At 37.5% G+C, this 26,443-nt stretch overlaps 1 protein-coding gene across 2 annotated transcripts; it reads left to right on the top strand.

Moving 5' to 3' along the window:
* Positions 1 to 574: 574 nt before the first annotated feature.
* On the top strand, positions 575 to 25,255 carry itgb3b (integrin beta 3b). Of its 2 annotated transcripts, none has more exons than XM_047817050.1 (15): positions 575 to 923; positions 4,809 to 4,924; positions 5,664 to 5,868; positions 6,180 to 6,432; positions 8,653 to 8,815; positions 8,896 to 9,057; positions 9,147 to 9,242; positions 10,881 to 10,970; positions 12,191 to 12,325; positions 15,124 to 15,550; positions 16,676 to 16,898; positions 18,554 to 18,654; positions 18,761 to 18,880; positions 21,182 to 21,348; positions 24,235 to 25,255. In XM_047817050.1, exons 1-15 carry the CDS (start codon positions 851 to 853, stop codon positions 24,301 to 24,303), a joined length of 2,400 nt encoding a protein of 799 aa, XP_047673006.1. In that variant the 5' UTR covers positions 575 to 850; the 3' UTR covers positions 24,304 to 25,255. The 2 variants fall into 2 exon arrangements, with proteins under 2 accessions (XP_047673006.1, XP_027016250.2); XM_027160449.2 differs by having other exon boundaries at positions 576 to 923; positions 4,839 to 4,924; positions 24,235 to 24,696.
* The last annotated feature ends 1,188 nt before the right edge of the window (positions 25,256 to 26,443 follow it).

Below are 26,443 nucleotides of genomic sequence, written 5' to 3'. Positions count from 1 at the left end.
TGTTGTGCATATACAATAATCACAGACATCACCTAGACAAGACATCAGAGGGATGTGGTAGCCTAGTGGTCAAAGTGTTGCAACATTTACATGCTGTAAATGTATATTCAACTAGTCATGATCATTCATTCTGTAGTTTCAGTTCCCAGAAACTCTGAGATTGGGACATGGGAAGCCAGTCCATTACACGGCACCAAGCACATACATATTCACTCACACCCAGGGGAAAAGTTGGAATGGACTTCATGGACTTCCTTGCACTACACAACTGCACCGACACTGGAAAACAATGAAAAACAAAAATTCCCAAAATTTGATGAATGATCGGTATAGTTTGCTATAATAATAACAATAATAATAATAATAATAATAATAATAATAATAATAATAATAATAATACAGTATACTAGTGTGTGTGTGTGTGTGTGTGTGTGTGTGTGTGTGTGTGTGTGTGTGTGTGTGTGTGTGTGTGTGTGTGTGTGTGTGTGTGTGTGTGTGTTTCATGACAAGTAGTCATTTATGCCACTAGAGGGAAGAAAACACAATATAAGGCTGAGATGCTCGGGCAAGTCACTCCCTAATCCTAATCCACACACTTTCTGTCTTTTACCCTGTGATGCTCTGTTCACTTAGTAAACAGTGAAGTTGTACATCTGATGGAGTCTCCCTCATTCTGTGTCTGTCTACACGCATCACCTCGCGTTTTCTTAAAAGAAACGACAGCTTTGGTCCATTTTACTGGTCCATCTTACTGCTGCTGTGTTTATATATACCATAATTAAGTAATTCCTCGGAGGAGCCGCGCGTTCAGGACGCCAGGTGCAGCGATTTTACACAAAACGGACCCAAAATGGCAAAACCACCGTCACATTTACGGATTTATTATCTCTTTTTATTGTATTTGATTTCAGACCAAGTGTTTGGTGAGTCCTTCGTTCTTTATCCCACACGAAGTATCCACTTAATTATTATTTTTACCGAGTTTATTTCACTTGTCACTTGAATATTTTTCTTATTATTCATAAAGGTTTTTAATTATGCATGTCAATTAAAGGGACTGGACAAAGTTTTCATCATGTTCATCATTTTTCCCTTCCCATGTCTTTAAGTGCATTCGTGATAAAAGCAGAGAGAGAGAGAGAGAGAGAGAGAGAGAGAGAGAGAGAGAGAGAGAGAGAGAGAGAGAGAGAAGTAAAGGAGTAAAGAATCAGTCAAGTATATGTAATGTTTACTCAACAAATGCTGTCATGTCTAATGGAAAAGACCCTTAGTGAGGGGTAAAATCTTTTTTCCTAGTGTTATATGTAATAGTAATGATAATGATAATTATGATCCTTATGTTTAAGCCCTAAAGCCCTAATAGCAGTAATAATGATCCTTGTTTTTAAGATCTAAAAATGCACACTTGTAACTAATGTTCCTCAAAGGAACTTTTAAGGATTTTTCTTTCTAACATGGAAAACACTACACATTTCTAGGACTTTACAACAAACCTTTAATGGTCCCTCAACTGAGACATGATGGAGAGCAAGCTGAAGAACCCTCAAGGGTGCCATAAACATGGTTGAGATCAGTTCCCTTTTATTAGAGCTGATATTTATTTTGTTCTTTAGTTAAAGCAAACATTACACCAATATAAAATACTTTATGCATTTTAAGTTATATACAGTAAGTTTCATGTCCTTATATACCTGAAACTAAATGAACGAATGAAAACTATTTACTGCAAACTTCAGAATCCATCCAAAAGTCTTAAAACCAGTTTGCAAGCCCCAAATGGTGATCAGAAGAAGTTAGCTCATGGTGACAGAATCTGCTTTGCTATGATGCTGTATGTGCTGGAGTATAAAAATATGCATTTACATTTACATCAGTTGACCGACACCCTTATCCAGAGCGACGTACATAAATGCTTTAACCTCTACCATTGGATACATTAATACTTAAGATACCATGAGTTTAAAACATTGTTCAAAGTTACAGTGAAAAAGTTTCGAAGATTTTTTTTTAAATAAATGCAAAAGATAGGAAAAGAAGTGCTAGTTGTAGTGTTTCCTGAACAAGTAGGTCTTCAACATCTGTTTTAAAATAGCACTCCCAGACTGGTAGATTTCACTTAAAGCATAAAATGTTTACATTCAAAGCTTTTTTTTTTTTAGAGAATGCAGTCATAAATTTACATTCATGAATAAGTAAGTAAGTAAGTAAGTAAATAAGTAAATAAATAAATAAATAAATAAATAAATAAGAAATGTAGAGACCATAGGTGGCTTAGTACTTAGCACGTTTGCCTCACACTCAAGGGTTGAGGGTTCGATTCCCGCCTCCGCCTTGTGTGTGTGGAGTTTGCATGTTCTCCCCGTGCCTCGGGGGTTTCCTCCGGGTACACCGGTTTCCTCCCCGGTCCAAAGACATGCATGGTAGGTTGTCCGGAGTGGAAAATTGTCCGGATTGTGTGAGTGAATGAGAGTGTGTGTTTGTGTGCCCTGCGATGGGTTGGCACTCCGCCCAGGGTGTATCCTGCCTCGATGCCCGATGACGACCTGAGATATGCACAGGCTCCCCGTGACCCGAGTAGTTCAGATAAAAGGGGTAGAAAATGAATGAATGAATGAATGAATGAATGAATGAATGAATGAATGAATGAATGGTGCTTATTTGCATGTTGAATTAGCGATCCTCAAAAACCATAAAAGGTGATCGTTTTGGCCCACTTTTCTAGAGAACCTAGAAATTGTTAGGGTTAGGGTTAGTAACCCTCAGTAGAACCACTACTTTAAACTAAAATCCAAAAAATGTCCCAAACAGCCTTTGAAGAGCTTTTCATTTCCCTATAATGTAACAGAGTACTGTGATGCAGGCTGGTGTGATGCAGCCTGATACTAAGTACTAAGAGTACTAAACTTAGTACTAAACTTACAGCCAAAATTGATTATTTTCCAATTACAGCATATCCCAAAGTGGTTTATTCCTCTCATACCACATCAATGTTAATAATTATATACAGTATATATATACACTTAATGTCAATACGTATACTTAATGTTGTGAAACATCTGCAAGACAACCTAGTTCCTGTCATTGCTTACATCATAACAGCTATAAAGAGGCATTTTCTCACCGGCATTACTTTTTTTTTTTGATGAAGAAAGGGCAGTGGTGGCTCAAGTGGTTGTTGAATAGAATGTCAGGGTTCAAGCCCTTGAGCAAGGCCCTTAGCCCTTACTGCTCCAGGGGTGATGTAACATGCCTGACCTTGCTCTCTCCTCAATTTTAGGAAATGCAAAGAAAGTGTTTCACAGTGTGAAAATATGTGACAAAATAAAGGCATCTATCTATGAAGGATGTAAAATTCATGTTGCTGAGAGACTTGAAAGCAGCATGTCCTTCATCCTTCATCTCTTATTTGTGTTGGAAATCTTAAGTTTTACTTCTAACCCTGGAGACACTGAGAGTCTCACACAAAAGATAAATAGAACAAAGTACAGTAAACACAATGTTTAATCTGGTTATGTGGAGTGTCCAACATTGTTAAGACACTGGACTACTGATTGGAAGGTTGTGAGTAGGATTACCAAGCTGCCATTGTGGGGCCCTTGAGCAAGGCCCTTAACCCTCAACTGCTCTGTTGTATAAATGAAATAAATGTAAGTTGTGGTCTGGATAAGAACATCTTGTAAAAATGTATTAAAAGTACTTACAGTGTATCACACTTGTTCTATGTATGTAGTATTAAGTTATACTGAGAGATGAAGTTTCAAACATTTTAAGATGTTTATATATTAGGGAATTAAAAGTGTGTCTCAGAACATTTGAGTCCATATAAGGTGAAGCTATGCTTAGATGCTTTCATTAGTGGCATTCAGCCAACCGAAAGAAACCGAACCGAAAAGAAGCATCAACATTAAACCATTAATTCAGCCATTTTTATTGCACGTATCTCAGCGCTAAGTTTATTTTACTCCTCTTTTATACAGTAGTTAAGACATTTTGGAAAACTGCATTTTTCCTTTCCGTGATTAAAAAAAAAAAACATCAGTGAGTTTAAAGTGGATTTTGAACCTTGTAATAGTTTGGTGCCATCACTCACATGAGCTGAGGTTTCTTAATCATCAGCCTTATCTCAGCTACGATAAACTCTGTGAGAACTTGTACAAAATGTGTGAATGATGAAATGCCAGTGGCTTTGAGTATGCAACGTTTTATGTATTTATTCTATTTAATCAGATTACTCTTATATCTGGAGAAGGTTGTTTGCCATGATGTGGCGCGTTCCTGGAATATCTCATTCAAGTGGTTTATATATATATATAGTAGTATATATAATAGTATTTTAGGCAGATGTGAAAAAATGCTGTAAACAAAGAATGCTTTCAAAAATGGAAGTGTTAAACATTTATTTTCATAAATGAACAAAATGCAGTGAATGAACAAAAGAGAAATCTAAATCAAATCGATATTTGGTGTGACCAGCGTTTGTCCTCAAAACAGCAGCAATTCTTCTAGGAACACTCGCACGCAGTTTTTGAAGGAACTCGGCCGGTAGGTTGTTCCAAACATCTTGGAGAACTAACCACAGATCTTCTGTGGATGTCGACTTTCTCACATCCTTCTGTCTCTTCATGTAATCCCAGACACACTGGATGATGTTGAGATCAGGGCTCTGTGTGGGCCGTGCATCAAAAAAAAAATAACACCGCATATTGATTTGATTTAGATTTTTCTTTTGTTTTCTCACTTTGCATTTTGTAAATTGACAGAAATAAACACTCATTATTTATACTTCTGAAAGCTTTCTTTGTTTACAGAAAAACTGCAAATTCTGTCGTCTGTTCCAGGCTCTAATATGTGCACCTCTCGGGGAGCTAGCACGTGTCAGCAGTGTTTGGCAGTGCACCATTCCTGTGCCTGGTGCTTCCAAGAGGTGTGGTACACATTCACTTTATTCAATCATAACACAACATCTGACCCTGTGAACTTAGAGATACAGTATTCAAAGCCAAACAGCAGAAACCCCATGTGCAGTGTTTACACTGGTTCTTATCTAGAAAAAAAAAAAGATGGTAGTGAACAGTGGTAGTCCCTGTGTGCTAAAGGTTCTGTGCTAGTCTAAGGAATTCAAACGGCAAAACTATTAGACACTGAAAACCTTCAAGGTTAATTCATAAATGTATTTATTATTTGTTTATTATAATTAAATAAAATAAAGTATTTAAAAAAAAGAGTATTAAATTAAAGGCATTGTCTCTGATTAAGGAACTGTCTTTTCAATTGTCCCTATGCGTATAATAAAAGTCATGTTTTATGTTTTTAAGGTATGTTTTTTTAATGGATTATAATATTTAATAATAAATGAATAGTGTCATATTTAGCCTCAAATGGCAATCTATATTTTTTTTGGTTATTGTGGCTACTATTGTGGTTCCTTTTGAATATGTGTCAGAAGGTTTACACCAAAATAACGCTTAAAAGGTTAAAGAGACTTCTCTTATTCAAGGTCTTATGGAATAATGTCCTATATTTGCTAAAGCTGTAGATTTGAACCATATATTTACACTTAGATGGTAAACATGTAATAATACATTTGTTTTGACTTAAAAATGACTTATATAAAGAAATAAATGACTGTGCAGCTCAATTGCTGTGTTTGTGTGACGCATCAGGAGTTCGGGTTAAATAGCCCAGGAGCATCACGCTGTGACTTAAAGGAGAACCTGATAGAAGCTGGATGCGCAGCAGAAGAAATGGAGTATCCCATCAGCCAGATGACTGTTACTGAGGACAAACCTCTTAGTGACAAGGCCTCAGGGTCCACCACTGATGTCACGCAGATCCAACCACAGAAACTGCACATCACGTTAAGACCTGGTGAGTCTTTTACATTTTTTTTGGTCTGATCTGAACTCACAACATACCTGATTATGATATTGCCTGACACTTTTTATCTGATTATTAATGCCTGCATGGATCTAGGCACAAATTAATCCTAAGCTAACGTTAAAAGCTCTGAAAAACTTTACATCGTTCATGGCTATCTACACCTTATTGAACCATCAGATTTGAGAATCTTTTTCTAAAATATTATTTAACCATTTTATGTTAAACATGGGGTGTACAAACATTTGCACATGACATTACAACTCACAGTTAACCATTTCTCACATTCCTTCTTTACGCAGATGACTCACGGACATTCGCACTGCAGGTGAGACAGGTCGCAGATTACCCTGTGGATCTCTACTACCTAATGGACTTGTCCTACTCCATGAATGATGACTTGACTCAGCTGAGGAAGCTGGGAAATGGACTGGCAGAAGAGATGAGCAAAACCACCAGTAACCTGCGTATGGGCTTTGGTGCTTTCGTGGATAAACCTGTATCACCGTATATGTACATCTCACCACCAGAAGCTGTGAAGAACCCATGTTACTCGTGAGTACAGAACCTGACCAGGAGAACCTGGCATAAGAAATATAACATCTGCTACATCTAAACCTTGTTTTGACTTAGCATTTCTTTGTATTTTCCTTTCTGTGTTTTGGTGGGTGACCATAATTACATCTAACAATATGTGAAACTATGTGCCATGCAAGCAACCGTTAAAGTCCTACTTGAGCATGGTTATTTAAGGCACGCATGTCAGTCGTGACTCAGCGGCTTCATTAAGGGTTCAGGGGATGACTTGCACTCTTGGCGCACGTTAGCTGATCTAAATATACTCTGTGTTTATTCCCTTTCAAAACTTGTGCTGACTGTCTAAGGATATATTCTCTAAAAACATTGTCTAAACACAGAAAATAACAATTAAAACTGTTTATCAGAATGCTATGTGCACGGAACAAGCAAAAAATTTAATGATCTCGCTCTGCAGAACAACACAGAAAAAAATTTAACACTTTTTATGAAGCCGAAATTCCTAAATCACTGTAAATGCTCATAGTTCTTTCTAAATTGGGGATGATTCCATGTAAAGGTCATATTAATGACAATGCTGCGTTTCACTTAACTCGGAATTGGGAACTGGGAAATGTAAATGGTAATTTAATAGTAAAATACTTAAAAAACTTAAATAGTAAATTAATTTAAAACTTTGTAATTTTTTTATTCTGTTTCTAGGCTTCTGTAAAGCTGCTTTTGCTTTGAGACAACATGAATTGTTAAAAGCGCAATACAAATAAATTGAATTGAATTGAACATGTGTCCTAAATTACACTGAGAATAGAATTGAGATAGAATTACAAAGAAAATAGAATTTCCTCTACAGGTAATAAAATTGTAATATACAACTTTCTGAACAAAATGCTATTAAAGTGCAGTCGTAGTGTGATAACCTACAGTGTGTGTAGTACAATATACTCTGTGCAAAGATTCCTGTGGAAGTCATTTTGTTGTGTAGAGTAGTTTTGTTGAGTCCAGGTTGAGGGCCTGAATGGAAGAAGGTCTTCTTCATTCTAAGTATGAGTTTATATTGTATATATTTTCTTAAAATGTAAAACGGTCAGTTTTATAGAATTAACCACCCAACATGTGAAGGTTAAATTAATCTAAAGGAAATAACCTTCTTTATTTTATTTTTTTAACCAGAAGTGAAAATGCCCATGTTCAGCATTAAATGTCTTTGTTACTGTATGTTCCACTTTACATTGGTGATTACTATGAAACTTTGATGAAATTAGACATTCAGGGTTTTAAGAATTTGTCAATTTGATAAGTAATTTTCTAGCTATAGCTTTCTAAGGACTAGCTCTTCATAGAAAAGTCCCAGAAAGTCTTCAGAGTTAATGGTGATATCAAACCCATGCCACTTGTTCTTGTTCGTAATCATATAAAATCTGTAGGTGTTACGTTCAACCATTAAATGACTCATTTTATATCAGACTTACAGCAAGAAAATCATTCATTAGTTTACAGTGATTGAAGAAGCCTGATATGTTGATTTGCCACTGTAAAGGTAGGAAGAGAAATTATTATTTATATGAGAAAAATCAGTAAGAGAATTTTCATTTAGATCTTAACTTTCAAAATCTATATAATTACACACCTTTACTATTAATTTGACTATAGTCAAATTAATAATTTGATAGATCAATAATTTCTCATAGCTACTGAATTATATGCTTTAAACTGAATAATAATACAGGAGATTAAATGGTTAAGTTGTCCCTTAATCAACTCTTCAAGAATATTGAACACAGCAATATCAGGATTTTATTCTAACCAGATGTTCTTACAGTTCCTCTGGGTTCCTCAGTTTTCTTCCACATCTGAATGGTGGGCTATGATGCACAAAATAGTCTTTAGGGTATGTGAATGAGAGTTTTAGGGATAGATTCAGTGTAACCCAGACTAGGATACGGTGCATGCTTTATGAAGATGAATGCATGTCCGATCACTTTGGAACAGAAGAGGTGAAGCATACAGCAGAACTAACATGGCTGTATTACTAACCAGTGATGGAGTTTTAGGGTTTGTCATCGTTAGAAATATAATTATTATATTTGGTACTCAATTTAGGAACAGTTTAGGAAGTGTCATCTATAACCACTAGTCATGCTTGACAGCATAATAAGATAGAGTTCTAACAAGATGTATGCATGGTATGAATTTAAGTATAAGGTTAAATCTCAGCTATTACTCCTCTCACGGTGACAGGATCCCACACAAATGCCAGCCGCAGTTTGGCTACAGACATGTCCTCTCTCTGACGGATGAAGTCAGCCGATTCACAGAGGAAGTAAAGAAACAGAAGGTATCTCGAAACAGAGACGCCCCTGAAGGAGGCTTTGATGCCATCATCCAGGCAGCTGTATGCAAGGTAGGTTAGCTCCAAAGTTCATCAGAAACATCCACAGTTTCAATTTTTGCAACTAATCTGTTGCATCTTATATGTATCAGGAGAAGATCGGCTGGCGTCCGGGTGCTTCCCACCTGCTCGTGTTTACAACAGATGCCAAGACTCACGTAGCGCTGGATGGACGCTTGGCTGGCATCGTGCAGCCTAACGACGGCCAGTGTCACATCGGCACAGATAACTTGTACAACATGTCCACTACGATGGTACTGCCTTATATACTGCATTTAGCTTTGTTGTTAATGTAGAAATGTTTGCATTCTGCATTTGAATCCTTTTAAATGTCATCCCACAGGACTACCCATCTCTGGCACTGATCACAGAGAAAATGTCAGAGAACAATATCAATCTTATATTTGCTGTGACCAGACCTGTACTGCCACTTTACAAGGTAGAATTTAAGAATGTTTTCTGTCATCAAAATGCTTCCTGCTAAAATGCTAAACAGAAGCTAGTGATTTAGCTAGTAAGTACTTATTAGCATAACAGTTCAGTTTATAAAATTGTACAAAGGTTTGGTTAAAGGTGAGGTCTCTGTTGTTTGAAAGCCAATGTTGACATTTGAAATCACCAAAACAAACACGCCCCTAACCCAAATGGGTCCCACCCCTGTTTTGATAGCTCCGCCCACACATACACCAGACAAGTATAACCTAATTATAACCCAGACAAGTATTATGGTGGAACCTGCTGGGGCAGCTGACCGAGGGGATATTTTTATCAATAAATGAACTCAATGAGTAATACTATGGTAATACAAATGTGTTTTTGTAGTACTGTGTGTTGTACCGTGAAAGGTTTAGCTCCGTTTCACACGGAAGACGCTCAGTTCTCTCCAGCGCTGGAAAGCTGATCCTATATTAACACGTCCTACTTCTTGCCTTATCGTAAGCCTTACTTCGCTTTCTTTCTTTGTTTTTATTCTCCATGTCAATGTTAAAACCGCTTTCTGCTAATGTCACACATGCGCACCGAACACTCTCTCCGCCCATATCGACAAGACACGCCCCTTTCTGCTCATTGGCTACACGTTTGTTTTGTTTTTGTTTTGTTTGGCAAACCAACGCAGTTTTCTGAAACATTTCTCAAACAACGGAGACCCCACCTTTAAGCAACTAAAAAGTTTCGACTAATGCCAGAGTCTTACAGATGAGACACCTGTTTTTAATTTCATACGAGGAGATTTAAAACATACTTCTCTGTCCATTTGCTATTTTTTTAAATGTCATGTCATCGGTTCATACCAGACAATATAACTTATAAACAAATGTTTAGAAACTCTCTTCTTTTTCTGAATGTCTGTAGCCTGTAGCTAGTCTGTGGTATGGTGAGATGCCTTCAGTGATAAATGCATGTGACTGAATAGACCACAACTGAAGATCTGCTACACAAGCCTTACTGGTTCATATTTAGAAAACTAGCGTTGTCTCTACTACAGTTTATTTTTAAGTACAATGTTCGGGTCTGCTGAAATACTTCCAGACTTCAATTCCATCAGTAACCTTCCAGAGTGACAGCCAGCCTCGGGAAAGGGGTTCGTGAAGGATGGGTGATTTTTTTTTTTTTTTTTTGCAATTGAATACCAAATAATACAAACACTGGTACCTTTTAAACCTACAAATGGACTCCATCCAAGATTGAATCTTCAAGACTCTTTAAATGGTTCAGTCGTATGATATATTAAAACCTGAGCAAAAAAGAAAGTGAATCTGAAACTGAATCTGGTCAGATATGTGATTTGGTGACTTGATAACATGCATGAGCTTATGCCAAGTGTAATTGGCGCAAGGTGCGCAGCCAACATCACCAATGGTTACTGAAACTGATGCAGGTAGCATTACTTTTAGATGATCATAGAGGAATTGGCTTATATTTTCTATACGGGACTACAATAAATTGGTATTCTTATTATATTATTATACTCTTCATTGTCTCTCTCTCTCTCTCTCTCTCTCTCTCTCTCTCTCTCTCTCTCTCTCTCTCTCTCTCTCTTTATTTCTCTCTCTCTGTCTTGAATTCTTCTTAACAGAATTACAGTGATCTGATCCCCGGGACCGTAGTCGGGACTCTGTCTCAGGACTCACGCAACGTGATCCAGTTGATCCAAGATGCCTATGCTGTAAGTGAATTATATATTATGTTGGTGGCCTACAATTGTTTTTGTGTTATCATACATCATACATACTGTAATTTTCTACATTCTGGGACTTGGTTGTTGCTCCATTTAACTCTACATACTTTATTTTAATGCAAGCGCTGCTTGTTTGGTGTAAACAATTCTTTTTTCCGTCTTCTTCCATTTACTTTTCTTCCGACCCCAGTTGTAATGATAATGATGTACACATTTTTCCACCCTATTTAAAAATAAATAAGCTACTTCACCCAAATATAAATATAATATAAAGACCAAAAAGAGAAATGTGTTGTGCTGATATAAGCACTGGCATAGAATAACACATAAACTCACCGATCAGCTTCTTCTTTCTTCAGCCATAATATTAACAACAAATATCTAATTGAAAGCTTATCATTCGCTATCATGAAAACATCACTGCACCGATCCCCCAGTTCCAAAGGAAAATGTAGTTCAGTTACTGATGTGTCAAGATAAGTTTTTTTTTATTCTGCATATTTGCGTTTTCATTTCTAATCACTGACCATTAACAGACACTGCAAAATCCATGTAACGTGTTGCACATCATATTCCATTGCCACTTCGTATTTCTTATTATTTCTATTCGTTCATTTTTAACTTACTTTTTAAATTGACTTCATTTGTAGGCTCGGTCTAGGAGGAGTAGGCCGGATTTTGTTTAAATTCATTTCACAGCAAGTTGTATACAACTGCGTTTGTGACAAATAAAAAAATCTTGAATTTTCAATCATTAACACTGTGATCAGGGGGCACGGTGGCTTAGTGGTTAGCACGTTCGCCTCACACCTCCAGGGGTGGGGGTTCGATTCCCACCTCCACTTTGTCCTGTGTGGAGTTTGCATGTTCTCCCCGTGCCTCGGGGGTTTCCTCCGGGTGCTCCGGTTTCCTCCCCCGGTCCAAAGACATGCATGGTAGGTTGATTGGCATCTCTGGAAAATTGTACGTAGTGTGTGAGTGTGTGAGTGAATGAGAGTGTGTGTGTGCCCTGTGATGGGTTGGCACTCCGTCCAGGGTGTATCCTGCCTTGATGCCCAATGATGCCTGAGATAGGCACAGGCACCCCGTGACCCGAGAAGTTCGGATAAGCGGTAGAAAATGAATGAATGAACACTGTGATCATGCTTAATTATCTTTATGTTATTAAGGCTTGTTTACATAATATTCCGTTTATCTTTTATGGACAGAAACTTAGATCGAAGGTTGAGCTTGAGCTCCTGAACGTGCCGGAAGAATTGAGCTTGTCCTTCAATGCGACGTGTTTAAACGACGAGTTCATCCCTGGACTCAAGTCTTGCTCTGGGCTCAAGAGAGGAGATCAGGTCAGTCTATGCTCATCTCTCTCTCTCTCTCTCTCTCTCTCTCTCTCTCTCACTCATTTTCCTCAGTGTTTAATTTTTAACATTATTTTGCATTATAGTAATATTTTCTTTTCCATATCTCATTTCCCCCAAAACGTTTTCTCCTCCCAATTTACTCCTTCCACATTGGGAGCTTTGTACTCACATCCCAAATAAGGTAAAGCTCAGAAGAACAGGAAAAGGCCATTCTGACATGTGGCTTCCCTGATAAATGACTTGTGTTAAGCTTTGTGGTTCAGTCAGTGATTAAAAAGACGATCACACGTATGTTTCATACAGGAAGGGTGGGAAGGAGTTGTTACTCATTTTGCTGAATATGTCTGGCAATCAGAAGTGTCTGTTTCCTTCAACTTATCTGGTTCTCGTTATATGAGTCACCGTGTCTGTTAGAACATCCCATCATGCGCTTACCCGCTCACTCACTTCTGTAAACTGGGGAATAAAAATGAGTCACAGACTGTGTTTGTTTCCTGGTTAATATTTAATTTCATTTCAATATAACAATGCACATTGTCACGGAACTGCTTTACAGCTGTGTATTTAGATCCCTAATCCTCAAGAGGTTGAGATCTGGCAAAAACGACATAAAAGAGACGGCATAAGAGAAAAATCTCTCAAATGGAAAACCCATCCTCTTCTCTGTGACACCGAAAAGTGAGATTAGAAATCGTTACTGTATAAAATTGTAGAAGAAAGAAGACAACAGAACAAAATAAACTAAGTACAGATGTTCAGTAAGAGCAGATTGAAACTATGAGAGTCCTGGAATGAGCACAGGAAAGTCTTTATGTTGTTTAATACTATTCACATGAGATTTGTATAAAACTGTATTTATAATATTTCTGCTTGTTGTAGTGGGTGTGGAAGTTAGACCAGAACACACCAATGTGTTAAAGCTTACTTAAATACTTAATAACTTATGTATATAAAATACCCGGACGCATGGATTCTCATTTGAAGTCCTTTACATTCACATCTAGTTTCAGTTGTATTGCATTTAAAATTGTGGCAAGAAACAGTAATGGAAAAAAACAACGCAAAAGCTCAGGCACTTCCTGGAGTGACTCTTTGTCCCACTGGATATAATGGACTCTGGATTCAGAGTCATAAAATGGATAGAGTGGCGTTAAAAAAGTGTTGGACCCCTTCCTGATTTTTTTTTTGCACGTTTGTCAGACTTTAATGTTTCAGATCATCAAACAAATTTAAATATTAGTCAAAGATAACACAAATAAACACAACATGCAGTTTTTAAATAAGGGTTTTTATTATTATAGGAAAACAAAATCTGTTAAAACATAACTTAACTGTAGTTTATCACACCTGAGTTCAATTTCTCTAGACACACCCAGGCTTTATTACTACCACACTTGTTCGCAATCAAGAAATCACTTAAATAAGACCTAACTGATAAAGTGAAATAGACTGAAAGATCCTGAAAAGCTACACGTCATGCAGAGATCCAAAGAAATTCAGGAACAAATGAGAAAGAAAGTAATTGAGATCTATCAGTCCGGAAAAGGATATAAAGTCATTTCTAAAGCTTTGGGACTTTGACACAAAGCTTTGACACAAACCACAGTGAGATCCATTATCCACAAATGGTGAAAGCATGAAACAGTGGTGAACCTTCTCACCTTCCGAGATGTCACAAAAGAACCCACAACAACATCCAAAGAACTGCAGGCCTCACTTGCCTCAGTTAAGGTCAGTGTTCATGACTCCACCATGACAAAGAGAGACTGGGCAAAAATGGCCTGCATGGCAGAGTTCCAAGATGACCGCTGCTGAGCAAAAAGAACATAAAGGCTCGTCTCAGATTTGCCACAAAACATCTTGATGATCCAAGACTTTTGGGAAATTACTCTGTGGACTGATGAGACAAAAAAAAAACTTATTGGAAGGTGTGTGTCCCGTTACATCTGACGTAAAAGTAACAGCATTACAGAAAAAGAACATCATAATAACGGTAAAATATGGTGGTGGTAGTGTGATTGTCTGGGGCTGTTTTGCTTCTTCAGGACCTGGAAGACTTGCTGTGATATATGGAACCATGAATTCTGCTGTCTTCCAAAAAATCCTGAAAGACAGTGTGCGGCAGTCTGTTCGTGACCTCAAGCTGAAGCGAACTTGTGTTCTGCAGCAAGACAATGATCCAAAACGCACCAGCAAGTCCACCTCTGAATGGCTGAAGAAAACTTTAAAGTGTGACAAACGTGCAAAAAAATAAATAATCAGGAAGGGGTCCAACACTTTTTCACACCACTGTTTATGTGCTTTCTACTGAGGGTAAAATGCTTTCCAGATAAAAAATAATAATTAACTGTCTGATAAGACATTGGACACAATTTATATTACGGAAATACCCACGTAATTACTGCATTTGTCAGACACTCTTATCCACAGTGACATACATTTATCTTAGTTATATTAAGCAATGGCAGCTTTTTGGTCCTGGGATTCAAACTCACAACCTTTTGACCATCAAGCCACTGAGCTACCCATTCCCATGGCCTGCAAGCCCTCTAGGATTTTGTGATCATAGAAATGAGCAAAAAAATCAAGCATGTCATTTGGAGGAACTTGCAATATTTTAGAAGGTTTCCTTCAGATTTGAACCGAGACGTCATGTGACATCATCATAACACACATTCAGCCAAAGCCCTCTTCTGTTCACAGGCATCAAACAAGATTGCACTTTAGCTACAAATCCACGGTTTGTGTATTATATTGTTATTGTGTATTTGCTACTATTATAGGTATCTTTCAGTGTTGAGGTACGTGCCAGGGGCTGCCCAAAAGAGAAGACCAAAACTTTCACTATCAAACCCGTAGGCTTCAAAGATACACTCCAGATCACCGTTGACTTTGAGTGTGAGTGTAAGTGTCAGGCACATGGGCAGCCCGACAGCCCTCTGTGTCACCAAGGCAACGGCACCTACGAGTGCGGCATGTGCCTGTGCCATGCAGGACGACTGGGTCCGAGGTGTGAGTGTGCCGAGGGAGATTACAGCCTAAGTGAGCAGGACATGTGCACCGGCCCTAACAAAGTGATCTGCAGCGGGCGCGGGGACTGTGTGTGCGGTCAGTGCGTGTGTCACAACAACGACTTTGGAAAGGTCTGGGGGAAAAAGTGCGACTGTGACGACTTCAGCTGCCTGCGTTATAAAGGAGAGCTGTGCTCAGGTAAGAGACTTTCATGTTCATGTCATATGGTAGCAACAAGATGTTGTTTGAGAAATGCTTCAGAAAACTGAGTCGGGATGAAAAACTAAACAAAAATCAAAACAAATGTGTAGCCAATGAGCAGAAAGTTTGTTTCAGCTGGACACAGTGAGGGAGGTGAGTGGGTTTCAGACTTATTAAGCTGGAACGCGATTGAGGTTTTTATGTGGGATGAGTGATTATAGGCCGTGTGGTATGTCTCATGTGGTACCAACTTTTTATTTTATTTAATATTTTTCTATTTTTTGTCTACAGTAGTCTTGCTATTGTATGATTCGCTTTCCTCTTAGACTGCTCTGAATATGCTATGCAATTGCCACAAACATGAACTGGAAAAAAGAAAAAAAGAAACCCAGAAACTCAATAATTAACCTTTTGGAGTGCAAAAGTTTGATTCCCTTAAGTCTTCTGATTGGAAATAAGTACATCAGTAATTTTTTCTTTGTTTTCTTTCTTTCTTTCTTTCTTTCTTTCTTTCTTTCTTTCTTTCTTTCTTTCTTTTTTTTTTTTACATGGGTAAGCATTAAAGCCAAAAAATAATAATAATAATAAAAACATGCTCTCTTACGCTCAAGACTAATCAGGAAAAGGCCGTTTATAATGATTACAGTGTTTTAACACATGCAGTTTTTTGGCAATAAAATAAAGAATAAATAATAAACAGGAGTTCCATAATGTTCCCATTTTTAGGAGATTAAAACATTTTGGCATTTTGACAGCAGAGTCTTGGATTTCATTCTGTAAACAGTATCCAGCCCTAAACGACGGCTTGGGTATGAGCTTTATTTCTGTGCACGTGTGGAATGCGCTGCTCGTCGCATGATGTATTTTTACAGCCGAACTATTAACTAAACAGACCTAAACGTTGCATGCTTTCACAGAAAACATTACAAAGTCAATGTTCTACACGTGTAGCTGTTCCATGCTTTGGGGTATTAGTAAATCATAAGCAGCTTTACACCGTTCACCTCAGGCAGAAAACACGCTTTCTTTGATTTTCTTCAAACGTGTCCATGATCTCAACTGTTTAGAATGTAGTGATGTGATTCCTGGCCATGTTGATGTGATGGAGTTGCTTTTTTACAGGTCATGGCACATGCTCGTGTGGTTTCTGCCAGTGTTACCCGGACTGGTCAGGGGAAAACTGTAACTGCTCCACACGCACAGATACCTGCATGTCCAGCCTGGGGTTGTTGTGTAGCGGCCGTGGTCAATGTGTGTGTGGAAGCTGTGAGTGTACTCAGCCTGGGGCTTATGGCTCCACCTGTGACAAGTGTCCCACCTGCCCTGATGCCTGCACTATGAAAAAGTGAGTGACATTGACTCGGTTTATAGAAAAGAAAACCATATGAATTGACTTTGTTTAGCTGAGACAAATCATTTTCTGAGCCAGAATTTGCTCTACAGTTGGGAGAAGAAAAAAAAAGACATATTGAGATGCTAAACACACATTTTGACCTCAGGGCTACTTCTTTATCTATCTGGACGTACAGCCTGAAATAAATAAGTGTTTAAATATTTAACAACTTTTGTTGCAGCAAATATCACATACGAAGCCAACTTCATATTACATCGATATACCATGACATGATTTTTAAACGCTTTAATGAAAGATAAATGGCCAAAACAAGTCTTCGCAATTTTTTTTTTAATCAAAAAAATTCTATTTATTTGTTATACAGTGGTTCATAAGACTAAAATTTGAGATTTCACATTTAAGCAAAAAAGGAAAAAAAAACTTTTTAAACTAGTAAATAAAGTCTTCCACTGAGCTTCATATTTTTTCTAAATTTGTAGAACTGTTCTTACAAACAAACAAACAAACAAATAAATAAATAAATAAACAAACAGTTTTATGAGTTAGAATAGACTGTCTTTCATAAGTATTGACTCCCTCTAACTTCCTCGTGTTACAACCTGCAACTGAAATGGAGTTAACATGCAATTATAAGTCATGAACCTACACAAAATAACAATTCTATTTAAATGGTGAAATGGGAAAATGGGTAATTAAATTATTTACAAATAAACGCTGTAAAACTGTGAATGCATCTAGCTTTGGTATCCATCCCACAAATAACTCTAGTGCAGCCAGTTGCTTTAAGAAGTGACGTAATTAGATGAATGGAGTTCAAATGTGTGCAATTAAAGTGCCATTTGTTCTCAGTGTACTGTAAATACTGCACACCTGTTCCTAGAAGAACTCCGAGTTTAGTACCTGAAGACTGATGAGCTATAGAAAAAAAGTTCTGGAAAGGGTTCAGTTTTTAACAAAATACAGAATTTATTTATTAAATACAGAATAATGATGTTTGCAAAACATCATTAAATTTATTAAAAAGAAGGGGCACTGTGGCTTAGTGGTTAACACGTTTGCCTCACACCTCCAGGGTTGGGGGTTCGATTCCCACCTCCGCCTTGTGTGTGTGGAGTTTGCATGTTCTCCCCGTGCCTCGGGGTTTCCTCCGGGTACTCCGGTTTCCTCCCCCGGTCCAAAGACATGCATGGTAGGTTGATTGGCATCTCTGGAAAATTGTCCGTAGTGTGTGAGTGTGTGAGTGACTGAGAGTGTGTGTGCCCTGTGATGGGTTGGCACGGTGAATCCTGCTTTGATGCCCAATGACGCCTGAGATAGGCACAGGCTCCCTGTGACTCGAAAGTTCGGATAAGTGGTAGAAAATGAATGAATGAATGAATGAATGAATGAATGAATGAATGAATGAATGAATAAAAAAGAATATAATGCAACCATGAAGGTGGAGACCGTCCACCAAAAGTCAAGACCGTGTACAGAAGGGATTAGTCTGGGGATCAAACAAGACAATGATACTGTGGAAAGAGCAAGAGGGTAAATACTTATGTAAGGCCCTGTAAAGAGGCACTGTAAATTTGTGTAAATTTGATTTTACTTTGTAGTGTTTTTTCCCGAAGGTTGGTGTGTAATTTGCTGTATGATTCCAACAGGGATTGTGTTGAATGTAAGCATTTTCAGAGAGGGAGGCTCTTTGATGATGAAAGCTGTGCCCGAATTTGCAGAGACGAGATTAGTCTGGTCGAAGATCTGGGTAAGAAACAACCAAACCTAACAACAACAAAATAAAAACCCTAGTCTTTAAGGCTGATCATAAATGTTTATTCATACGAGATTTCTGGTGTTTTTCTGCTCCAAAGTTTTGCATGATAAGAACGCCGTGAACTGTACCTACAAAGACGAGAACGATTGTGTCCAGAGGTTTCAGTATTATGAGGACAACAGCGGGAAGTCCATTCTGTCTGTGGTAAAAGAGCCAGGTAACAAACTCAGCATTTGGTATTATAATAAAATAAAGGAGAAAATAAGAATATAAATCTACTTTTTTGTATACAGTTACTTCATGAACATTCATAGATTTAAGAATGTTTCAAGTGTACAAATAACTTTAAAAGACAAAATTTGGCTCTGTCTGTGCTTTTGAACACTTGCTGAGTCGATCGCAAATGAGTCGACTCTTTGAACCGACTCTTTTATGTGATCACATATATTAAAAATGTATATCCTATTTTTTTCTCTATGTAGCTATTACAATTACTCTTGCAGTTCATTTTAATTAAAAAAGATCCAATAGAAAGTCAATTCAATTTTAAGCATAGAAAAAAAGGCAATTCTTATTTGTGAGGTGAACCATATAATCTGACTCAATGAACAGAGCTGAAATTCCTGTCGATGAACCAGTCACACTTTGGGACAAACAATAGTATCCCAATACATCATGATGCTGAGCACAAACTTTGTCCTTAGATTTTGAGTACTCCTTAGTCTTATATACAGCACATGCAGCTTCACATCCTGAGTTAAAGGCAGGGTCTCCGATCTTTGAGAAATGCTTCAGAAAACTGAGTCGGGCCGACAAACTAAACAAACAGCGTTTAGCTCAGGAGTTATTGACTCGGGAAATTCCAATCTGTGAATATGTGGCCGACTTTACTTAAGACGCCGAGGCGCTTTTTTCCTCCTCGATAGGTGAGTAACGTTGGTTTTGCTTTGTTACACAGAACTAATATATGCCTTTGTCCTTTACATGATTATGTTTGTGTGTCATTTTTGCTTGTTTGTTTATCTACAATCGTATTGTTCTTTTTCAGCTATGATAAAGACACATTTCTTTCCATTAGTTGCCTGGGTTACGTATGTATGTGTGGGCGGAGCTATCGATACAGGGGTGGGACCCATTTGGGTTAGGGGCGTGTTTGTTTTGGTGATTTCAAATGTCAACATTGGCTTTCAAATATCGGAGACCTTGCCTTTAAAATTTAACAGTGTTAACAATATCACACTGTTGTACAGCCCTGTACTTTTGCTTGTAGAAGCAGACATACTGTATACGCTTTGGTAAAAGACCTATAATCCTCCAAAGACCCCTTTTGAAACGTAGCTCAGGCTTTATAAAGGTATTAAAAATGACACACGTATAAAGCAAGTACGTTATTAAAGCACACCCTCAGACAGACACCTAGACCGTTAAGCGTATGTGGCAGTGGGTGCTGTGGTTAAACCTCCTGAATGAAGAATGTGTAACTGTGTGCTGTGTGATATTTAATCTAAGTTCCAGTTCAGACTGCGGTTTTACTTCCGAGGGCGTGCAGGCAGGTACACGGCAGTGGGTGGATGTGTGTGTGTGTGTGTGTGTGTGTGTGTGTGTGTGTGTGTGTGTGTGTGTGTGTGTGTGTGTGTGTGTGTCTGAGCCTCTGCACATTTCAGCTTCTGAAGTGGCCATGGTGAGGGTGTGGGTCATTAAACCAGCAAATGGCTGGAACCTGCAGTGAGAGCTGAGCCCCTGTACTTTAACAAACCCACATGTGAAACATGGGCTCCATTAAACACTCCAACACACAGGCCAGGAACACAGAAAGGAGCCCGGTCTAGTAAAGCAAGGCAATAAACAGCATCCGAGCTACTGAGGAACACGCTGACATGGCACAATGTGCACCGTGTAATCGCACAGGAAGTGGCCGACACACACATACACACATATCTGATAAAGTATGACGCTGCAAGGAAGTTCATGCAAGTTTACTGTATGTAGAACGTTTGTAAAAAAGAATCCAGATGACTCTGATTAAGTACAGACAAATATCAAATATCATCATTTATTACACCGAGCTGTACATTTAAAACATTTTGCATTATATATGTTCAATCATTCATTTTCTACCGCTTTATCCGAACTTCTCGGGTCAGGGGGAGCCTGTGCCTATCTCGGGCGTCATCGGGCATCAAGGCATTTTGCATCATATTGAAATATTCTATTTAATATTGCATTCAAGATGGCATTCTTTATACTTAAGTTAAACCAGTGGGATTTAGGTGAGCAGTCCAACTACAGTAAATAAGTACTTAATGCAGAGTACTTAATGCAAATGTGTGGAAGCGAATGTTTTTACCGAAACTTGAATGACTTCACATCAAATGCATTTATTTATTGGTCATTTGCTTTTATGTGCTTTTCTTTCCCAAATTTTTGCTTTAAAACTTCATTGAGTTGACTTCATTTTGACTTCTTGGACCATATGGTCTTCTTTGACCCTTTGTCCCCACTTCCTGCTGTGCCCTAGACTGCCCTAAAGGCAATGACATCCTGGTCGTCCTCCTCTTTGTTGCCGGAGCTATACTAATCCTGGGTCTTGTCTCGTTGCTCATCTGGAAGCTGCTGGTGACGATTCACGACCGGCGCGAGTTTGCCAAATTCGAAGAAGAGCGAGCACGAGCTAAGTGGGAAACGGTGAGTCTGGGACGTTAAACTAAAAACGATTAAACTCTTATATTTATACTGCCTTTATATGCTTTTCCAGAGTTCTGTTTAAACACTTGGTATGTTTTGTACACACGTGTTATATTACACTAAAACTACACTGGTTTTCATTTGTGTCAAAATTAGCAATAGTTTTTAGTAAAAGTCATCTGGTAAATCCTAGATGTGGGCAGGATGATTTTATTGTCCCTGTAGCATGCTGTTTTCCCTGTTGAACAAAGCAACGCCTCCATTCCCTAAGGCACATTTGGCTTGAACTGATGCCTTGCTAATTAGGCTTTCCTGGTGAGGTCTGAAGGCTTGCACTCACAAAACATTATTCCAAACACATGTGGGATTGCGTCTGCTTAAAAAATCTCCCTCAGCCCTCTTTACAGCTCTCCCAGTTTCATTACTGCATAAAGGTAGAAATCAGCAACTCAATGTTTTTCTTCAGAGTTCTTGATGTATTTCAGAAAATAGAGTGATAATGTTGTAACAATCATGGTGTTATGGGGTTCAAGCCATAAGGGCCATTAAGCAAGGCACTTAAGCTTCTCCGCTCAAGGACACCAACCTCCAAAGTTGGAAAATGTGAAGTAAGAATTTTACTGTGCTGTGATGCATAGATGACAAAAATAAAGGCTTCATCATCTTCTTCTTCTTCTTCTTCTTCTTCTTCTTCTAAATGCACCAATCACAGACCGGACACTGTGTAGGAGTTTATACATATATCCTGTTCCAAATTATTATGCAAATGATATTTTTCTCATTTACCTAAATAATTGATATAAATAACAGTCATCAAAATTCTCATGTTATCAACTATTAAGAGTACAATTCAAATTTTATTGAACAAACCTCCTAATGATAACAGTATTTTTTTTTTAAACATAAAAAAAACTTACAATGCACTGTTCCAAATTATTATGCACAGTAAGTTTCAAAACACTTTGTAGGTTGTAAAGAACTAAAAATTGTCATCTGTCGTGTTTGCAGCATATTTACTGAAATCAAAAGCTATTTCAATCAAACTTATAACAACATTTTAACTTTTTATACATTTTAACAGGTCACGTTACATTTTAAAATAGGACCCCTTATTTGATAGCAGCTTCACAAGTCTTGCATCCATTGAACTTGTTTGCTTGAATTTGTTTGCAAGATGTCAGAATAGCCTCCCAGAGCTGCTGTTTGGATGTAAATGGCCTCCTACCCTCAGATCTTTTGCTTGAGGATGTTCCAAAGGTTCTCAAAAGGATTGAGGTTAGGGGAGAATGGAGGCCATACCATGACTTTCTCTCCTTTTATCCCCATAGCAGCCATTGATGCAGCGGTATTCTTTGCAGCATGAGATGATTTTATTACAGAAAGCATAGTTCTTCCTTCTGTACCAGGGAAGAAAGTGGTCAGTCAGAAACTCCACATACTTTTCAGAGGTCATCTTTACACCTTCAGGGACTCTAAAGGGGCCGACCAGCTCTCTTCCCATGATTCCAGCCAAAACTTGTCTCCACCACCGCCTTGCTGACGTCACAGCCTTGTTGGAACAGGGTGGCCGTCCACCAACCATCCACTACTCCTTACATCTTTACCATCCAGGGTTGCACGGCACTCATCAGTGAACAGGACTGTTTGAAAATTAGTCTTCATGTATTTTTCTGCCCAATGCAGCCATTTCTATTTGTGAGCATTGGTTAGTGGTGGCCGAATAGAAGGTTTATGCACAGTTGCAAGACTCTGGAGTACTCTACACCTTGATGTCCGTGGGACTCCAGAGGCACCAGCAGCTTCAAATATCTGTTTGCTGCTATGTAATGGTATTTTAGCAGCTGCTCTCTTGATCCGATGCATGGATCTGGCAGAAATCTTCCTCAACGTGCCTTTATCTGCACAAACCCGTCTGTGCTCTGAATCAGCAACAAATCTCTTAATAGTGCGATGATCACGCTTGTTTTCATACCTCGTCCAAGGCATTGAACTCTTTCACTCTTTTCAGCAGCAGAGAGATTCTTTTTCTTCCCCATATTGCATGGAAATGGTGCTCTGCTTAATAATATGGAACACACTCCTTTAGTTTTCAGTGATCAACAGAGCCCTGAGACACAATGCCATCCATGAGTTAAACTGAAAAACAAAATATTTCATCTTTGTGACACTTAAATAGAATTTGCATAATAATTTGGAACAGGATGTATATTTTGCAGATTCGGGCTCTCGTTGTATTGGAGAGTTCCATGCTTTTTAGTTAAATGTTTAAATACATTTCTTTATATACAACTTGATTGTCTTTGATCAACATTATTCAGCTACACAATTACCTATGGTGATAAAATATGAAGTGTGTACAAATGTGTACAAATTCATTTTAGATCAATTTTCTTCCCTCAAAAAACGTTCTAAGTTGGAAAAAAAATTTTAAATTCATGAATATAAAATCAACATCCTGAATTTATATATTTCTGTAAAGCAGCTTTTTTTAAATAACAAATGTATATTATTATAAGTGCTGTACAAATAAAATATAATCAAATATGTCAATTATTTTGAAGAACACTTTTCGAATTTTGTATAACACCAAATTTGTATAATGCTTTTCGGACACTGTCTAATATCGGCAGTGAATTTGCATTTAGTGTTTTAGATACTATTTAGTCAGTCATTTTGCCACAATAGTATGTATTTCATTATTATTTAAAGCTGTTGTAGTATTTGCTTTTGAATTGTTGTGTTGAATTTCTGCTTCATACAACCAACCAACCCCCCCCCCCCACACACACACACACACACACACACACCATTTATCAATACTTATAAATCTAATAAGTGCTTGAACTGTTAAACATTTATTCTAATAAACAGTTTTCTTTATTTCAGGGCCATAATCCTCTCTACAAAGGTGCTACTTCGACGTTCATGAACATTACCTACCGAGGAAAGGAATGATCATCACTGGAGCTACTGGAGATCGTCTTGCTTATTTCGATTCCTTTGTTATTTTCTTCCAGATGCAGGACTGATGTTGTCATTTCTCTTGTACATTGTACTCATCCTGGATGTGCATTTTCTTCTGTGTAAATAGAACCGATGTGACTAGAGATAGCTAATAATCATGACACATGAAAAGTTTCTTCCTTATTTCGCTTCCTGATGAGTTGAACGAAATTAGGGTTTAGTTCTGTGCTGTGTTTTAAGATGTGATATTGACCTGTTAAAGATTTTCTCTGCTTTGTGCTTGTGTGAAGGATTCCATCGCTTAAAATGTCAAGCTTTTTAGGCTTGTTAAATGTTATGTAAATAAATAAAGGTTAAATATGGAATAAAAATGCGTTGATTAATGATGACGGGTGGATTATTTGCAAAGTGTTTTTAGACCTCTTAAACTACAGCCATGTTTACATTAAACAGGATTAAATAGCATCCGATGTCATACTTTTTTGCTTTACAGCAGCTACAAATAGCTGATTTCTCCTTAACCTCATTTTGTAGCCTCATTCTGCAAAGTCCTCTGTCTTACAGACCTTTTCCCTTGCTGGATAAATTTAGTCACATCTTAATGCTTGATACAGAGCACTGACACTGGAGACTCCTTCCATAAATAAGAATCTCAATACCTTTGTTCTTCTTTGTTAAATAATATCATGTTTTTGTTTTTTTTTGTATTACATCCATTTATTATTATGCTTTTTATGTGGAGATTATGTGAAGCATCCTGCATACAAGTCCATGTAAACGTGCTGTTGTCACTTTAGAAACAGTAAAATATAAGAATTAGAGGCAGAACTTCGCATGTGAAGCTTCATGGATTATTAAATACGACGTGGTCATCGAAAAAAAAACTTTTCTGTTTACAGATTTTATGTTAAAATATTGTATTAAAATAAAATGATGCAGCCTCCGTGTACTGTATGTTTCAGTTCAAAATGTCACAAGTTTTCTTTATATTTACTGTTTTTGGTCATGTTGATGAAAAGTGCTAGGAATTCTATGAAATTCTGGAATTCTAGTGAAAGAATTTTTAATAATACAGTTTTTGGTAAGACATTTTGCTCAATTGTTCATGTCTTTATATTTTCCATCACATCTTTCTTACCCAGGATCTTTTCCATAAATTTGTGGTAAAAAATTTCATATTTTCTTCAGTCAGTACTGGTTACATGTTGCATTGACTTAATCAATTGAATTGTGTACATTGTGATATCCTGTGTGTATCTAGAAATTTCAAGACACATTGTGTATACATATCCATTCATTATCTACCGGATTTCTGGCATCTTTTGTTGGTGTAGGATAGCCCTCATGTAGGATCATTGGAAAACTATCATTTTATTTTAAACTCTAAGAATACAAAATTCAAATTTTGCATTTTTCAAAAACATGTAAAAAATATATATATATATATATATATATATGTTGATTGCAGTATGTTCTGATTAAAGTCTATTTCTGGTATTTAAAAAAAGCTTCAGCCTCAAAGCTTCAATGGGAACCTGAAGATGTAAAATGGTCCTTTAACAACAGGTTACGAAAGAATTATCAGGGATGAATTATTTCATTCGAATTTTGTATCTTTTTTGTAAACAGTTGACGCAAGCTGCAAACAGTGAAGTGCAGTTATCGGTTATGTTACTCAACCCTCAACACTGAACTACAAAGTTATTACCGGATCACTGCACTTTTATTGTGGAGTGACTTGTTGATTATATGTTTGTATCCCAGATCCAGGCTTAAATGTAATGGCTGACTTGCTGTGCTGAGTCATTTATATACGATGTTAAGCAAACCACTAATTTAGCAAGATTAGGTGTGACTATCATTTGTCACCACAAAGTATTTGTTTATTTGCTTATCTATCTATCTATCTATCTATCTATCTATCTATCTATCTATCTATCTATCTATCTATCTATCTATCTATCTATCTATCTGTCTGTCTGTCTGTCTGTCTGTCTGTCTGTCTGTCTGTCTGTCTGTCTGTCTATATATCACCAAAACTATTTATATTGTGTACATAATATTGAATATTCAAAATGAAAATATTCCTGTTATTAAAAATAATCATTTAATTATAGCTTATGATTGTTTT

The sequence above is a fragment of the Tachysurus fulvidraco genome, chromosome 8 (assembly GCF_022655615.1).
Source record: "Tachysurus fulvidraco isolate hzauxx_2018 chromosome 8, HZAU_PFXX_2.0, whole genome shotgun sequence".
Lineage (NCBI taxonomy): Eukaryota > Metazoa > Chordata > Actinopteri > Siluriformes > Bagridae > Tachysurus > Tachysurus fulvidraco.
Note: the sequence above shows the minus strand (reverse complement) of the source record. Positions and strands in the feature narration are given on the sequence as shown.

What these genes read in the sequence shown, in the direction of transcription:
- itgb3b (XM_047817050.1), top strand. Translation starts at nt 851, where the DNA reads ATGGCAAAACCACCGTCACATTTACGGATTTATTATCTCTTTTTATTG. An exon ending in TAAAGGAGAGCTGTGCTCAG is followed by an intron (nt 15,551 to 16,675) that starts GTAAGAGACTTT and finishes GCTTTTTTACAG; the next exon opens with GTCATGGCACATGCTCGTGT. An exon ending in GATGCCTGCACTATGAAAAA is followed by an intron (nt 16,899 to 18,553) that starts GTGAGTGACATT and finishes TGATTCCAACAG; the next exon opens with GGATTGTGTTGAATGTAAGC.